This window comes from Rattus norvegicus, chromosome 1, assembly GCF_021556685.1.
Source record: "Rattus norvegicus strain SHRSP/BbbUtx chromosome 1, alternate assembly SHRSP_T2T, whole genome shotgun sequence".
NCBI classification, from domain to species: Eukaryota; Metazoa; Chordata; class Mammalia; order Rodentia; family Muridae; genus Rattus; species Rattus norvegicus.
Window position 1 is genome coordinate 176818293 of NC_141534.1, and position 18386 is coordinate 176836678.

An 18386-nucleotide genomic window follows, 5' to 3' on the forward strand; every position below is an offset into this window, starting at 1 on the left:
CTGTAACTTCAGTTCCAGAAGATTCAGCATCATCTTCTGGCCTCTGTGGGCACCAGGCACACATGTGGTACACAGGCACACATGCAGGCAAAACACTGATACACATAAAATAATCTTTTAAAAATTGGGGTTGGGGATTTTAGCTCAGTGGTAGAGCGCTTGCCTAGGAAGCGCAAGGCCCTGGGTTCGGTCCCCAGCTCCGAAAAATAGAACCAAAAAAAATAAAAAAATAAAGGAGCCCTCCCAACAAAGCAGTGCCTCCATCCCAGAAAGCAGAACCTGAATCTTTATGTCTGCCATCTGTTCCCATTCATTCATGAAGAATAAATACGCAGGCACCTTCCTAGAGGCTTCTCTCAAGTGGCCCTCAAGGGACCCTCAGTTAGTCTCTCGGCCCTCCCTGAGCATGCTCAGAGCATCACACCTCTCACAGACAGCATCATACAACAACACAAGAAGAATCAAAGGGAAGAGGGAGAACCTTCCTGCATGTGGGCTCCTGGAGCTGCCACGAAATGATATCAGCCGTTCCTTGAGCACCTATTAGGCCCAATCGGTCCTAACAATGGTGATAGGAAAAAGGGTCCATCAGTAGCTGGAATGCCTCCTGGTTTAACAAGCATCTAAATCAGTAGCTCTCAGCCTTTCTCATGTGTCCTTTTAGTACCGTTCCTCATGTTGTGGTGACCCCGACCATAAAATTATCTTCCTTGCTACTTCATAGCTGTAATTTTGCTATTGTTACGAACAGTACTGTAAATATTTTTGGAGGTAGAGGTTTGTCAAAGGGGGTCACAACCCAAAGGTTGAGAACCGCTGATCTAAACGCTGGTGCAACAGTAGAAGGACTACCTGTGGAGGTGTTAGCAGCCTGCCTCCTCAGGAAACCAGCTCGGTGAAATCTTGCTGCCTGGGTACCAAACCCAAGCATCTACTCAGTCCGACGCCTTCTCAGTCAGAGCTGCATTAGTGAGGATGTGTGCATGTCTTACTTGGCTAAGGCACTGAGACATCTCTGAGAGTGGGGCTTTGGTTCTCAATGGTTGGAGGGCCCATGAGAGTTTCTAATTCTAGAAGTAGGGGTTTTAAACTTGAGCCCTGGAAGGTTTTACTCCGTTTTACTGGGACTGAGCACCATTCTGTATTCTGCCCCTAAAACCATAGCCAATAGGCTTTAAAGAAAGGATGAGTCTCCTCCCTCTGCCTGTGTGTCCTGGGAACAGTTACCACAAAGGATGTTTCTACTTCAAAAGCAGTACAGCAGTTAAGACATCCTCTAACTCTCTCGGGTCTGTCCAAAGACCACCTTGTTTTTCATCTGACAGTTCTGAGCTGTATGCCCCCACCACCACCACCACCACCACCACCACCACACACACACAGTCTGCTTTGAGCTGCTGGGATTCATCAGCCCCTGCCAAGGGCTGCTGTCAAGTAGCACAGGAAGACGTTTGCACTGAGTTGCTACAAAGCTCTCTCTGCTCTGGCTGATCCTTTATGAAGATGTCATTCACACCCTAGTATTGGAAAGGCACAGGAGGTGAGAGCTGCCCGTGGAGGGAGTGTCCTCCTCTCCTCCCCAAAGGCCCAGCAAGTCCTGTGTTTGTCTTGTGGGTCAGTGGAGCATTTGAAGTAATTGAGGCAGGCCAATACTTGCAGGTAATTGATAACAGTGCTCGAGGTACAGTGTAGGAACCCATAGAAAGTCTATACCCCCCCCCCCAACAGCTCCTCTTCACCTGGGGATAATTCGCTCTGTTTATGTGCCTGAGGCATTTGCAAAGTGACTTTTGCTGCCCTTGAGCAGTTCATTTACACAAGAATTATTTTATAAGAAAACCAAAAGCCATCAGAGAAGCTGCCCACGTTGTCCCCTCAGAGCAAACTGGATCTGAAGTCGGCAAGAGGTGATGAGGACCAAGACAACTCTGGAAATACAGAGGCTTTTCAAGAGGTCACCCCCAAAGCCCTTCAGAGTACCCCAGTTCAAAACAAGGCCATAGCTAGAGGAAGCAGATGGGTCTGATCCAAACCAAGAAGGCCAGCGAGAGCCCTAACTTCCCAAGGATCTGGTCTGGTAGCCATGTCCAACGCTAAGGGTTCACCAAAAGGGAAGATGTTCAGAAGCCCTGGAAATGCCCCCAAACTTTTGCTCCCTTGCTGGGCTTCCATTTTAGTATCCCTGGAAACTTAAATAAGGATATCCTTGAGAACAAATGGGAAATATTTCACAAAACGGGAGATGTGCGCTGCTGCAGGCCCAGTCTTCTTGTCATCCCGATGTCGCCTGCAGCTCAGCCAGAGCAGCAGTACACTGTCTAAATACCTTGAGAGCAGACAAGACAAAAGAGAACCGCACATTCCGACAGCCCGAGCACCCCTGAATGGGAACAAAGGCAGACTGAGGGTGGGGTTTCCCCTCCATTACATGGGTGAAAACACACATTCTCTTTAACACAGCTCTGGGCTTTCTAAGCATTTTTAACAAAAAAAAAATTTCAGTAGCTTGAGTTTCCATCCAACTCAGCTACTGGTTCTCCTTGTTGAAAAACACTTGGTAAATAATTATTAAAACAGTAGCAATAGAAAATACTAGACTGTGACATCAGCTCCCCCCACCCCACCTTCCATGGTGGATTTTAAAGTCTTTAAATACAGTCTCCAAGAGGCTGCCGTACACATGAAGGAGGAAGTCCTTAGGAATGGCTTTTTTTATTTTAGAAGTCATTTGGTTGAAGAATTAAAATTCTAGTGTAGAAGTGGGTCGACATTGCAAACTGCTGTAACCTGCTGGCTCATACTGGCAGGAACTTGCCTAGTAGTCAAACCGAAATGCAACAGAAAATTCTCAGCACTTCCAGACCACAATAACAATCCTTGGATTTGGATTTTAGTTCCAGACATCTATATTCATGTTAAGTACCCATCAGGGGATCCAAGAATGTCTGAATTGTGGAAGAGTTAGAATTCTAATACAGCTTGAAGAAAGAAATCGTATTTACCTCAGCTCTGAGAAACCTGTAGGAGGGGAGAGAAGGCTGAGCCAGGGGTCTGGAACACAAGATAAGTAAGAGACCAGAAGCCCAAGCTGCTGTGAGTTGCAGAGCCCATGTGGGGGTGCAGAGGCAAGGGCTTCACCAGCAAGCCGCCAGAGGAGAAAGCCAGAGTGACTTCCCTGGAAGGACAGACACCCTGAGACTCAGGTCACTCTCTGCCTGGCTCCTTAAATGATTCCCACCTCCAGTTCTGTCATAGGAAACGTCATCCAATGCCACCAGAACCTAGAGACCCCAGCAGGAAGAAAAATCACCACTACTCTGTAAGGGTCACACCTAACATGAGATGAGAAATCAGAACCATTGTTTGTGACTCTCCCCACCCCGTGAGCACTGAGAGTGAATAGACGGGGGAAACCACAGCTATCAAACCCACCGCTCCTCAACACCAAGGCATTCCCGTCAAGTGCAACCTAATCCACCATTCTTGGAAAACAGGGTAAAATCATCCTCCATGAAGAAATGCCTGACGTGTCCACTAAAGCCATGGTAAATAATAAATGTATAAGTTTGTGATTAATAGCTTCACTCCTAGGATATGGGAATCCACAGGCATCATATGCTAAAATGAATGAATTGTCTCATAGTTGACTCTTAAATCTAAAGACAGGAAGAGGCAACACCAGAGAAGTACAGCCACTAAGATAAGACTATTAGGTTTAAGAAAAGGCAGAGAAATAAAAAGATGATATTTGGTGAAAAAAACAACCGATTGCCACTTGCCCTGATGCCTCTCCCTCCAAAGACTCCGACAAAGCCATAGGAATTTAAAAATAGTAGAAATAGGGCTGGAGAGATGGCTCAGTGGTTAAGAGCACTGGCTGCTCTTCCAAAGGTCCTGAGTTCAAAATCCCAGCAACCATATGGTGGCTCACAACCATCTGTAATGAGATCTGATGCCCTCTTCTGGTGTGTCTGAAGACAGCTACAGTGTACTTATAAATAAATAAATCTTTAAAAAAAAAATAGTAGAAATAAGAGTGGGTGAGAACATAGCGAGTAGTCCAGAGAGGGTGTTCTCTCCCCTTCCCCAACCCCCACAGAGCCCTAGAAGCAAAGAGCCCAAGAAATGCAAAACTCGAAGGGCCAGAAGTGGCTTGAGGCTGCAAGAGGCTAGTCTGGGAGGAAGGATCCAGCTCCCGCCCCCACCCGCACCCCCAGCCCAGAGCAAAGGGCAAGCTTGCACTGGTATTGCGGTTTTCAGCATCTTTTTGAAAAACTTGGCAAATCACACACCTTATTTCTCTGGAGCCATGTACTGAGATGTGAAATGTACTCTATTTAGAGATTAGGATCAGAGGGTGTGAAAGTTTGCAAGGACCTCAGAGATCCCACAGCCTGCCACGTTGCTAGGTGACAACTACGAAGGTAACAGAGCTTGCCTCGACGCTCTAGCAGCACATTCGGGACTTGTCCCCAGCTTCCGAGATTTTCTAGACACTCTGCTTCCCAGCTAAAGTCATCTGTGTTCAAGGGGGAGGGAACTCTGATGAGACTCCGCCCCCTACCCTCCGACCGACTAAGGTACCTTCTGAGCAGTGAATGCAAGTGTGCTGATTGTCACTTAGAAAGAAACCTTCTTTGCAGCGACACTCATAGCTCCCCATGACGTTGGTGCAGGTGTGCTGGCAGCCGCCATTGTTCTCCAAGCATTCATCCACATCTGGAGAGAGAGAGAGATCGAGATTGGCTTTCATGGCTATTTCCAAAGCCCAACCCAGCCAGGCGGCTCAGTGTCTTCTGCTAAGTGGAGACAAGGTCCTTCTTGTCCCTGTACCACAGAAACTCTCCAAGTCAGAGCCATAGGAGCCTATGGTTGGTTCGCCCAGCCCCAGGGGGCCATGAGTCTAGGGATCAGCTAGTCAGACTCAGGGAACAAACACAAAAGCTATGGAACACCTTGAATTTCTAAAGCACAGTGCCAGATGGGTGAGATAATGCCTAGCTTCCTGAGAATGCCTGCAGGAGAGACAAAGACAATGTACAATGGATTCTAAGATAAGAGGAGGGTGGGGCAGAAGAAAGAAGGTAGGTAGCATGTGATTGTGTGCTATCAACACAGGGGCCTTTATGGGGAAAGCTGATAAGAGATGGGCCCTTAGGATCCTGCAGTTACAAACCTGGAGAACAGAGATTCCAGGCTGAAGGGCCAGAGCCCTCCCCTAGCACAGAGATGGCAAGGAAGCCTGGAGAATATTGGATTGCAGTGAGTCATTCCGTTTGGCTAGAGCCTGGGAGACGTGGATGGAAGTCACAGGAGATGCGTTCAGCAAGATAGATTAAGGCCACAATGCTTCTGGGTCTTAAATCGCAAGCTAAGAAGCTCCCATTTCACTGCAGGGGGGTGAAGACATCAAGCCCCTTCTCTGGGGGAATCTAAGACAGAAGTAGGACACACAAGAAAGAAGCAAAGCCTGGGGACTGGCTTTCTCTCTCTCTCTGTACCCAAAACAGCCCAGGCCAGTGCTGTGGGACGAGACAGAGGGCAGATAGATAGTCCTTGGGACAAGCTGGAGAGGCAGGCATAGAAAACTGCTAGGTAGACAAGATGCCCCAGGGAGAGTGTCACTGTTCCAATGCTCCTTCAAGGACAGGAAGGAGGCTCTCTAGAAAAACATGGTGAAGACTGATGCTGATCTCAGAAGCAGGAATGGAGACTCAGTTTTGCTCCCAGTGTAGAAAGAGATATCCCAACAGACTGAAGTGTAAGGCAGGGCCCAGTGGGCATGAGGGAGCGAAGGGATAGAGAACACTGTGGAGTGGCTTGAGCCCAGCTTCAAACACCATTTGCTTGCAGAAGACAGGAGGACCAAAGCCAGGAATGTGAGAAGGCAAAGAACAGGAGCAGAAAGGTGCAAGCCAAGGGGAGAATTGTGGTCCATGACAGAGGCAGAGAAGTCAGCAGGAGTCCCCAGAACCCGGGAAGGCACAGTCAGAAAGGCAGGAAGTCTCTGACCTGTTACTGCAACTCAGCCCTAAGGGAACCTTCCTTCCTTCCACGATAGCCTAAGACCCTGTCATAGCTGCCCTGGGTCACTTACCAGCCCGTCTTCTCAATACTCTGTATGGGTCCCCATCAGACTGTGCACTTCTGGCAGATCTAGATTCCTGTCTCATAATATAATAGTATAAAATAGTGATCGGCACAGCACTGGGCAGTTCGTGAGCAACAAAGAAGAAGTGCAGACAGCCAGAGCCGAGGAGAAAACTCCCAGAACCTCAGATATCACAAAGACTCGAGAAGAAACCTGATTTTAAAAAAAGAAAGAACTTCTCTGGTCTAATATCTCATGTGCCTATCACTGACTCCTGGGTGTATCTGTAACCAGAAAACTCACATTTAAATGTCTGTTATCTGGTTTCAAGCTTCAGATCTTACAGGCAAGGGTCCTCCTACACTACCGAGCAATGTTCTCCTAAACTGATGGGACTGCAGCCATTCCCTGAAGCCTAACAAACTCGCCCTGTCTGTGCCAAAGGGTGAAGGAAACACATTCCTCCGGAGAGGAGCCTGCACTGGGACACCTGGCCCAGGCACTGTGCAGTGAGGGCTCACGGTGAGTGGAGAGGCTGTCTCCCTGGCATGACTGAAGGCCAGCTCTCCTGAGTCACAACAACCCCATCCCACGTGTCACCTACTGTGTATTCTTCCCAAGTTTTCGGCAATGTGTCATTAACTTGGGTGACACAATGGGATGGAATGAATACAGTGTGTGTGCACGTGACCAGTGTGGGTCAGGAGCGAGTGACTATCCTCAGACTCTGCCTTGTGACAACCTCCAGATGCCCTGGCTACATCCTCCAGAGACATCGATGTAATTGGGCTGGGGTAAGGCTCAGGCAGTGGTGTCTGTTGAACGTCTCAGAGGAACCTCTCTTACCAAGCTAAATAGTTGTGATATAACTCGCCATGAATGGGAACTGAGTCCAGGTGGGTGGGCTGTGGGGAAGAGCTGCATTCATTTCCTGTGGATTTGCTTCCCAGACTACGGCCCTGGGGGGCTTAGTGTTGGAACATGATGGCTGGTATATTTGTAGCTAACGTGTATTTAGTGGAGGCTGGCCACAGGGAAAGAGTTACCCCAGAGAACACAGGAACCTGCCACTCCAGAGAAATCTGGGCTCTGAGCTTTCTGTCACAGAGGGTGTAGAAGTCTGTCTGTGTGCTGGTTCCACTCTTCCAAGTAAACAGTATTTCCTCATAACTTTCTTCTTCCTCCTCCTTTTCTTCTTTAAGACAGGGCCTCATGTAGCCCAGGTTGGCCTCAAACTCTCTATGGAGCTAAAGGTAACCTTGAACTCCTGACCCTCCTGCTCGACCTCCAGAATTCTGACATCACAGGTATATGCCATTATACATGCTTTATGGAGTGCTAGGAACTGAACCCGGGGATCTGTGCAGGCTAATTGAACATCTACCAATGGGTTGGAGAGATGGCTCAGAAATTGAGAGCACTGGCTGTTTTTCCAGAGGACTTGGGTTCAATTCCCCGTGCCCATGTGGCACTTAGAACTGCTGTAAATCTTGTTCCAGGGGATTTGACACCCTCACCCAGATATACATGCAGACAAAACACCAATGCACATAAAAAAAAATTTTTAAAATATGTTCTACCAACTGAACTATATCTCCAACCCTCTACTGCTTTCCTTTAAAGGAACCTTTTCTTTGCATACTTACTCAGTAGATGCTTGGAGTCTCTACAAAGCAGATGCTTGGCAGACTCCATGAAGAAACCCCAGGTGGGTAACAAAGGCATTCTACTGAGCCATTTGTTATTGGCTAAGGCGAAACTCTAGGCCTGGAAATGTTACGGGCATGCTTGTGGTCTGAAAGCCCCATTCTGCCTGGGCTGATGTACTTAGGCTTTGGATGGCTCAGCCTGCTGCTCTCAGGAAGCTCCCACCCACAAGAAGAACCAGGTCAGCCATCAGATATCAACCCTCAAAATGACAATTTTGGCAAATCAAAGGGAAATCAACTACAACCACAACACTAGAATGAATGCTGTCCAACAAATTCAAAAGTCTTGCCTGACTTTTGAATTCACTGTGATTTATTTCTGCTCTCAGGGTTGTTTTCAAATGTATCCTTTTTAAGTGCTGCAGGCTTAGTGGGAGTTTATACTCCCCTAGCCACCCATGAGATCTGACTGACGGCTGCAGATTTGGAAGCGCACACAGCTTACACCTCTCTTATGGGGGCTCAGACAGAAAAGGCCCACACCAGATAATATTGAAATATAATATCAGGGCTAAATCTCTCTTTTTTTTTTTTTTCTGGAGCTGGGGACCGAACCCAGGGCCTTGCGCTTGCTAGGCAAGCGCTCTACCACTGAGCTAAATCCCCAACCCCTGGGGCTAAATCTCAAATGGAAACATCCTCCTCCTCCTCTTCCTCATCACCTTCCTCTTCTTCCTCCTCTGCTCCCTCTTCTCCCTCCTCTTCCTCCTCTTCTTCTTCCTCCTCTTCCTCCTCCTTTTTCAATTCCTTTCCTACTCCAGAGCCCAACTTTCGAACACAAATTCAGCTTAGACTCGGGAGGAGGGGCTCAGGTGATGCTGCATGCGTATGAGGTCAGAGTTCACCGTGAAGTGTCTTCCTCAGGTGCTTTACAACTTACATTTTAGTCAAGGTCTGTCACTGGACTTGAAGCTCATTAACTGGGCTAGGTCATCTGGCCAATGAGCTCCAGGGACCTGCCTGACGCTGCCTCCCCAACGCCAGGATTGCAAGTGTGCACCACTATGCCCAGCTTTTACATGGGTGCTGGGATCCAAATCCAGGGCCTCACACTGGCACAGCAGTCACTTTACCAATTGTGCCATCTTCCTGGCACCTCTATGGCTGACGTCAAGGCATTTGATCAAGTGACTGTTCCTATCACTCTATAAAGGAAGATCTGAATAGCTGTCTCCTGAGACAGACCCTGGTTGGCCAAAAGGTCAGACAGAAAAAGGCTCATCAGCATAATGTCCTCTGGGAAGGCTGACAGCATGAGCTCAGCAGAGCAAAACACCTGCCTGGCGTGCGGCATCCTCCCAGACTCCCCAGCCCCATCCAGCAGGACTCCTGGCTTCCGACCTAGTGCTCACACGAGGAACTGGGGGAACAGTCTGCTTTCCTCGCTTCAGGGACTGTAGAGCCCCTTGAAATGTCTGCCTTGTGGAAGTCCTGGAGGATGCCTGCAGAAAGCTTTTGTCTTTCTTACAAAAAAAAAAAAAAAAAAAGAGTGTAGGATCTACCTGGCTGTGACCCAGATCTGAAGCAAGAGTAAAGACAGCATTTAAGGATAGTTGGAATCCTATCAACAGAACACCTAAGGTCAGAAAGAGTCCATGTCAGAAATCAATAAGCAGTAGTGGCAATGTCCGCCCATCTCCTTACAGTAAATTTACCTATCCAGTTTCCTGTCATATAGTGTAATGTCTAAGGGGCCAAAACCCACATTTCCCTGATCCTCGGATCACTTTTTTGTCTTTTTTATATATGTACACAGGATATGTAGTCCAGACTGGCCTCAAGTTTGCTCTGTGACTAAGGATGATCTTAAATTATTGATCCTCCCACCTCTCTCCTGAGTGCTGGGATCACAGATATGCACCACCCCATGGTTTTGCAGTGCTGGGGATGCAATGCATGCTGGGCAAGCACTCTACTGACTAAAATGTACCCTGGGTCTCTACTTTTTTGCTTTTATGAGTAAGTTTTCAAAAGGAAAGAGGCTGGTAGAAGGTTGGGGAGAGGAAAATGTTTTTTCTTACCAAGACAATTATGACCGTCATGAGCCAACATGAAGCCATCGAAACAGGTGCAGCGATAGTTGCCTGGGATGTTTAAACAGTCGTGGACACAGCCTCCATTGAGAGCATTGTCACATTCATCCATGTCTGAGGAGCAAAACAGAGGTGAACTCAGCAGGTGCTATTTCTCTGAGAGATCTATGTATGCGTTTACCCGTTGGCCAGCCATCCCACTTCTTAAATCAGCCAAACAAAAATAAACAAGCACTAATCTTCAATGTTGAATTGTTTGAGATTACAAAACACTAGAAGCAACCTAGAAGTCCACATTTAGGAGAGCAGTTTAGAGGATGTGATACGTTCTGGCTGGTCTTATGTCAACTTAACACACAAACTAGTTATCTGAATGGAGGGACACTTAATTGAGAAAATGCCTCTATATGATCCAGCCGTTTGCTATTGATGAGGGAGGGCCCAGTCTATTGTGGGTGGTGCCTGGAATGGAGGTTCTGGGTTCCATAAGAAAGCAGGCTGAGCAAGCCATGGAGAGCAAGCCTGCAAGCAGCACCCTCCATGGCCTCTGCCTCAGCCCCGCCTCCAGGTCCCTGCCCTGATTTTCTTCAATGATGAACGGTGATATGCAACTGAGTAAAATAAACCCTTTCCTCCACAAGGTGCTTTGGTCATGAAGTTTAATCCCAGCAATAGAAAACCCAAGTAAGTCATGGTAGAGTCACTTGATGGATTACTATGTAGCTCTAAAAGAAAGTGAAGACAGTCTCTATGAACTGATTTGGAATAATTAAGAGAATATATTGTTAACTGAAAAGAATCCAAATGCAGAAGAAAGCCTAGAAGATTTTAAATTGAAGACAACATCTAAACACACACATGCTACAAAATGTCAACATGCATAAAATTTATGTGGGAATGAAAAGACTCAGAAGGGATAACACAGTTTGGAAACATCCAGGGGAACTTACTATAAAGCCGTTCTTATTAAGACAGCAGAGTAAGGAAGGATAAGGAGATCATGGAACAGAAGTAAGAGTGCAGAAAGAAATACAGAGATGCAGAGCAGGGATGATGTGGAACATGAGAGACCTTAGGACGCTCAGTCCTAAACAGGGTGTCTCCGTCAAATCCCTGCCCTGGAGATCAGGGACCCAAGCAGCGGAGGAGGTAAAGAGAGACAAAGGTTAGAGGATACCCAGGTAAGGCCCTCTAAATCAGCAGGACCGAGACACATGAACTCAGAGACGGGGGCAGCGTGCACAGGGTCAGCATCAGAGGGGGTCCTGGAGCTGAAAGAAGTGGGCACAAGGCCCCATCTTTAACCCAGAAGCTATCTTCCACTGATAACCACTTGCAAACAAAAATTTACATTTCTCCAAGGAAATCTCAGTTGGAAAACAAACTACTACTCTGAAGGGTGAACTGCACGCCCAGCAGCAGCCGGCAACAGAGGAGGAGCTCCATGACATCTGTGGAGGTTCTTGGTCCCGTACCCTGTCAGGGCTTCCCACTCCCTCCTTTTTATTTTAACTTTGTCCCCTCTCTGTCTCTGTCTCTGTCTGTCTCTCTGTCTCTCGCTCCCTGCCAGTTTGTGTTTTTATGAGATTCCTGAGTGTGTAAATGAGTGGGTCTCTCTCTGTATCTACATCTGTTTCTTGTGCCTTCTCTTGGTCTCTTTTTCTTCTGTTTGTTTTGTCCTATTCCAACGTGTTAGTTTTTGTTTTATTTTTATTTATTTTACTATTATCCCTTAAGAAGCCTGTTTGTTTTTTAATGAAAGACAAAAAGGGAACGGATCCAGATGGGAGGGGAGATGGAAAGGGACTGGGAGGAGTAGAGGGAGGGGAAACTGTAATCAGGATAAATTATGTAAGAAAAAATCCATTTTCAATAAATGGAGAAAAAGGCAGGAGGTCACAAACTTGAAGCCAGCCTGGGCTGCATGGTGAGTTTCAGGATAGCCTGGTTCATGCAGCAAATCTGTCTCAAGAACAAACAAAGGCCATGGTATATCTGTACAATGGACTACTTATTCACTGATAATGAGGAAGTGAGGATACAGACTACAGCATAGCACACTTCCTAAGCAGCACTCTGAGAGAAACAGTCCAAACACAAGGAACCTGGATCACAGGAGTTCATCCACACGAGGCATCCAGGAAGGCCGCATTGCCAGGCGGCTGCAGCTGGGGCCGAAGGTATCACAAGTAGATTACTGGTCAGCTGTTGCTGAGGGAGGGCTGGAAATGAAGTGTGTACAGTGTATATTTCTGAGAAAGCAAAACGTTTAGAAACTCTGTATGTGTGGCTGCATGACTCAGACAATTATCACAAATCTTTGGTTTGTATATACAAAATTGGTGACGTTTATGGTGTGTACTTGATGCATCTGAAAGTTCGTTAACGAAGAAAACAGGCTCCTAGTTGCTCATTCGTATATGACATAAAGGAAGAATAAGCAGAGAACTACAGTTAGTGTGAGGGGAAAGGGACAGAAAGAGGCGTCATGGGGCAGGGTGAGGGGGGCAAGAAAGCACCACGCCTGCGTGAGGATACCAGTTTGGTACAGTTTGACTCTTGAGTGAGGTTTTGTTTATGTGCATAATACAAATAGTCAGGAGGTGGAGGGGCAGAGGGGATGGAATAAGGGAGACACAAATGAAACAACGTATATTATGAATAAAACATAACCAGAACACATCCATAAGCACTAACCTAACATCCATAACTAAGCAATGGACGTCATAAAAGCACCCACTGCTGCGTGTTGTGCTCTAGGTAATAAATTCTGTGGTTAGCAAAACTGGGGTCCCCCGAGGCCATGCCTCAGTAATCCTGTAAATAAGTCCTGTATCTACTAAGGTTGATCAAAGGTAAATACAGCACAACAGTGAGAACTGAACTCCTCACTGCTCGAGGAAAAACCTGAAAAGCTAGAGTGACTTGGTTCTAGCACAGAAGTCAAACTATCAGTGCTACCCATAGTTTGAATGTGATTCAGAGGAATAAAACAAAGAACAAATAAGTGAGGCATGATGGTGCACTCCTGTAATCCCAGCAGCACCCGGGAGGCAGACAGGTAGATCTCTGGAAGGTTGTGCCTAGCCTTGTCTACATAGCAAGTTTCAGGGCAGTCAGAGAAGGAGAGAACTTGTCTCAGAAAAGCAGACGATGAAACGAATCAACAGTACACGTGCAAGGACATCCCAGCTCTGTGCACCTATGAGTCCTAGGAACAGGCACTCCTGAGGACATCACACACACACGTCCTGGGTTCCATAAATCCTTATCCTTTTCCATTGAAGAAACCAGAGCCATTGTGGGGAGTGGTGGATTCCATGGGTAAGCAGAAAACATGAGAAAGGTATGGAGGTTCTTATAATATAAAATATTAAGAAATTCTCAAAAAGGGAGGTGTCAAACAGGCAACAGTGGGGGCTGGGGAGATGACTTGGCGGTTAAGAACACTGACTGCTCTTCCAGAGGTCCTGAGTTCAATTCCCAGCAACCACATGGTGGCTCACAACCATCTGTAATGGGATCCGATGCCCTCTTCTGGTGTGTCTGAAGAGAGCGACAGTGTACTCACATATGTAAAATAAATAAATCTTTAAAACACACACCCAGGCAACAGTGAGGAGGAGTTTCCAATTGCTGCAGCTAGAACAGTTTGAAAATAAATGATGATATAAAGTCAACATGCAAAAGTATTCAGTGAAATAGGAATGGATGAATGAGCAGGAAGAGACATATCTTACTTCAAAAAAACAAAACAAAACAATTTAGAGGTGCGTGGGAGATCCATGCAAAGTTTCAAGGGGGTATATACCACAGTTACAGCTGCCATAGGCAAGATCCATGGTTGGACACCAAAATCAATGAACAAAGACTTGACATTTCAAAAGTATCCTTTCCCAAATATGCTTCCAAGTAAATAAGAGGAGGAAATAGTGATTTTGCAGTAGAGAAACCAGCAGTCACCATTGTTTTGTTTTGTTTTGTTTTTCAAGACAATGTTTCTCTGTGTTGCCCTGGCTGTTCTGGAGCTCACTTTGTAGACCAGGCTGGTCTCAAACTCAGAGAGATGCTCCTTCCTCTGCCTCCCAGTTCTGTGATTAAAGGCATGCGTCACCACTGCCCATCTGACAGACACCGTATTAAACTGGTTAAACAAGGTTAGTGTCACCTGCATGGGGCATAGTGACATCATATATCACTGATGTGGTTTACTGGGACAGTCACTATGGTGTCTCTGTGACAGTCTTACTGAAATGTTAGCGAACCATATCATGGGAAGACACATTCTCTTCTGGCTGGTCTTCTATTCAGCGCATAGCCAAGGCTAGACTCAAACTCATAGCAATCCTCCTTTTCACAGCCACCATGCCAACCTCTATCAATTCTTTGCCTCTTAACATGAAGCAAATGAAATCACGGTGTTCATCAAAAGTGTCGATGCTGGGACTAAAGAGATAGCTTTGGTACTCCCCCCCCACACCCCCCCGGAGCTGGGGACCGAACCCAGGGCCTTGCTAGGCAAGCGCTCTACCACTGAGCTAAATCCCCAACCCCAGCTTTGGTACTTAAGAGCACTTGCTGCTGTTGCAAAGGACTCAGGTTCAGTTCTCAGCAACGGTGCAGCCACATCAGGCAGCTGAAAGCTGCCTAGCATGAGAGACTCAGTGTCACACAGGTCAGATAAGGTATCACATGTCTGTAATCCTAGCACTTCCGGGGGTGGAGTCAGGGTGATCAGGAGTTTGATGGCATCTTTTTCCTCAGCTACAGAGAAAGTTCAAGACCAGCCTGAGCTACAAGAGACCCTGTCTCCAAAAAAAAAAAAAAAGTCCATGTTGGAGACAAAGACAGATTAAGGGCTGAGGAAACACAAGAGACTCAGGCACTGGCTGTGTAGGTCGGGTCAGGACCTGGAGTTAATTCTGGAGCAGAAACAGAACATCAGGGGCAATCTGATGAAATGTGAATGGTGCTTACAGTTGTTTTTAAATGACACTGTGCTGTTGTCAATTCCCTGGTTTGGAGACTATATACCATTTTGTAAGCTGATATTAAAATGAGTGGCAAACACCCATGCGCTTTGCATGGTTTTGCAGCATCTCTAGCCTGAAAGTATTTCTAAATAAGAAGTTCCCTTAAAGAGAAAAAAAACCACAAATGTTTAAAGTAAAAGAAAAATAGGGGCTAGAGAGGGGGCTGGCAGTTAAAACGCTCTTGAAAAAGATGTGAGCTTGGGGTTGGGGATTTAGCTCAGTGGTAGAGCGCTTGCCTAGGAAGCGCAAGGCCCTGGGTTCGGTCCCCAGCTCCGGAAAAAAAAAAAGAAGCAAAAAAAAAAAAAAGAAAAAAAGAAAAAAGATGTGAGCTCAGCTCCCAGCATTCAGAGTTGGGCTTAACAACTGCCTGTGACTCCAGCTCTGAGGGATCTGACACCTCTGGTCCTCAAGAACATCCACCCTCACATGCACAGACCTACATACAAACACATGCAAACACATAATCGAAATACAAACAAATGAACACAAAGAAAATATAGCTGGGTGTCACCTCCAATCCCAGCACTTGGAAGACAGAGGCAAGAAGATCAGCTTTGCTCATGTATGAGACCCTGTCTTGAAAAACAAAAAAATTCCAAATCGAAACAAGAACAATAGCAAAATGCAAGAATGAGTGTTCACCACACACACCAGGTACCTCTGGATGTTACGTGCTGTCCAGCACCAAGAACTGGACCTCTCAGGGGCCATGTTATAAGACGGGACCACTTGAAACATCAAGACATCAAACACCACCCAAATAGACCTAGATTACATTTGTCCTCCTGCCTGAAGAAGTGAGTGAGGTTTTCCAAGTGCCTGGACAAGACTTCCTAACTTACTGTGTAGGTTTTGTTCCTGCAGGGGTTCAGATCAACTCCCACCAGAAGATAAGTTCAATTTTTAAGAGTTTAAAAGCTCTCAGAATGAATGAGTCCTCCAATATGCCCACTAAGGTTGGGTCCAGAGGTACGGAGAAGTATCAGAACTGAGTTCAAGTACCTCTCCTCCGTTCTATACATGTGCAGCCAGAGAGGCAGCTGCAGGCTGTGAGCCAGAGAGACCAGGATCTGGGGCAGGGCTGAAGATGCGACTTTCACCCAAAGACTAAAAGACTAATCATGTGTTTATGGCCCCAAGTCTCCTGTCTTCAGTGTCCTCATCCATGAAATGAGCAATGGAAATGATTCGAAGTTCTCTGAAGAGTCCTGTCAGGGCTAACATTCTGCTTCCTCCTGTAAGAGCAGTTTCCATTCAGTTCTGAGCTTGAGTTCGGTCACTGAACTAATCTCTAGTGGGCAGAGTCCAGACTTCAGGGTCTCAGGTCTGCAGCACCGAAGAAGAACTAAAATCTCCCTCTGCACATATCTTTCCAGGCTGAACCTGCCACTCAAATAAGGCAGTGCCTGGGTAGAGTTCTAAAGCCTAGCAGGTCCCCATATCAGTCAGCCCCAAACCACAGACAGAATGGATCCTCCAGAGACCACAGAAAGCAGGACTCCAGTCCTTAGTCTCCAGGGAGGCAGAGTCCTTGAAGCTCTATCTGGCTCTCCTGGTGAGCGGAATCAAAAGATAGCAAAGCCCTGCATTTCCTTTTCCAGGAGCCACACAAAAGGACCTTTTGGAGGCAGAGAAAACTGTAATCATTCAGGAAAGAACCTAAGGTCCCAGCCCTTTGAGGGTCTGAAAATCATTTCAAAGAGCAGGTGACAGAATTCAAGGTAGGAGTGGTCATTTAGACACTCATGTACATGCTACAAAAGCTAAGGAGGTGGCTGCTTACCTACCCACGGCCCAAGTCACTCACCCTCACACTGCCTGCCTTCCCCTTGGTAGCCAGGCTTACAAGAGCACTTGTAGGAAGTGGGTGTGTTTTGACACAGTGCATCAGCATGGCAGTCATCCAGCCCTTGGGCACACTCATCCACATCTGCAAAAGAACACAGCAAGCACCTGGTACACTATCCAAGCTGTGAGTGATCTGTCTCTCTCTCTCTCCACCTCCCACAAGCCACTCCACTCTACCCTTCCAACCCCCATATTGCTAGGACCCCCCTGGGATAAACTACACCATGCCCAGGCCCATTTCCAGACTGTTCCAAGTGGAATCACCCAAGTAAGGAGGCCACCCTTACTGGCCTCCAAGACCCAGTTCAGATGTGACTTCTCTTGGAAGTGAGCCATGATCCCCTAATGTCAGGTAGATGTTCCCACCACAGGCTCCCATGTATTTAGCTCTTTCAGAGCACAGAGTATGCAGGATTGTCACCTGTCTCTCCACCGTGCCCTAACAACTGAACCAGCTTTTTGATGCCAAGTCAGCATCGTGCCTGGCATATAAGAATATAGTAGACTGGCTGTTAAAGGAGAGGAATGAAGAGCAGCATTGGCTAGAAAGTTCCAGAAGCCCGCCAAGACAGCTGTCTCTCAGCTTTCCGAGTCTGGGATGCAGGAGTGAAAGTTTCCCTGGTCTCAAGCAAACAGCATCCTGAGCCCTCGGACCAGGAATGCCAGAGGCCCCAGCCCCAACCCTGCCAGTTCTCTCAACCTGCAAACCCACCATAGACAAAACATTTCCAGAGTTGATAGCACTCCTGGGTATGAAGATAAAAATGAACAAGTTTTGAAAGAATTTTAAATCCAGTCAAAGCAGACTGTGCAGAGTTCTAATGCATGGCTGATCCAAATCTGGAGGCTTAGGGACACTCCAGGTCTTGGCACAGTAACAGTTCCGTGCCCACAGAAGTCTCCGCAGCTCATCCTGGAGCTGGTAGAACTTAATCAGCGCCAAAGGAAAAAAGGGGGCCAAATTGTCACGAGCTCAGTTTCCCCATCTACACAAGGGGGAGGTGGATCCCAGACCTCAGCCATCCAGCGACAGCCAGAGACAATCTGGACAGCAGGCACTCTCAGAGACCCTGGAAAAAATGATAGATACCAGGGCGGGAAAGGTCAACAGCCCGGAGCAGAAGCCTCTGCCCCCTTCGACGGCGGAGACTTAGGGTGAAGGCTCTCGGGATCCGGAGACTACGCAAGGGAACTCAGGAGTCCCTTCCCTGCGCCGTGCCAGGTGCGCCCTGCGGCTGCACACTCACCCTCGGGCGGCCCGTTGGTGCGACCCTGGTCGGGTGGGACGGCAGAGGCCAGCAGCGGCAGCGGCGGCGGCAGCAGCAGCAGTAGCAGCAGCAGCAGCGCCCGGGCCTCCGAAGGCCGACCGCAGCCCGCGACCCCCATGGCAGCCGCAGCGCGCGGAGCGGCGGAGAGCCGGCGGCGGTAGCGGCGCGGGGAGGCGTGTGCGGGCTCCCGGCTTCTGCGCCCGCGGACACCCCCGGCCCCGCCCGCCCCCGAGCCCCGGCCTCATTTTCACACGGTCCTCTGTGCCGCCCCGCCCGTCTGGCCCCTCCCCGGCCCGGGGCGGAGGGGGCGCGGCCGCCGTGGCCCGAGCGGCTGACAGCAGAATCCTGCGCGATCGCTCGCTCGCCGAGTCTCCAACTTGACCCGATCCTTCCAAACTAGTTAC

At 47.8% G+C, this 18386-nt stretch overlaps 1 protein-coding gene across 5 annotated transcripts in view; it reads right to left on the reverse strand.

Annotated features, from left to right (window-relative positions):
* The window catches only part of Scube2 (signal peptide, CUB domain and EGF like domain containing 2), a 69217-nt gene extending 51054 nt beyond the window's left edge, over window positions 1–18163 (reverse strand). For 2 of the 5 annotated variants that reach the window (XM_087582402.1, XM_087582412.1), the window contains exons 1-4: window positions 17962–18163; window positions 16674–16796; window positions 9822–9947; window positions 4585–4719 (exon numbers count right to left, since the gene is read on the reverse strand). In XM_087582402.1, coding sequence (XP_087438528.1) covers window positions 4585–4719; window positions 9822–9947; window positions 16674–16796; window positions 17962–18100 — 523 coding nt within the window. In that variant the 5' untranslated portion in view covers window positions 18101–18163. 5 annotated transcript variants of the gene reach the window in all.
* Between the last annotated feature and the right edge of the window lie 223 nt (window positions 18164–18386).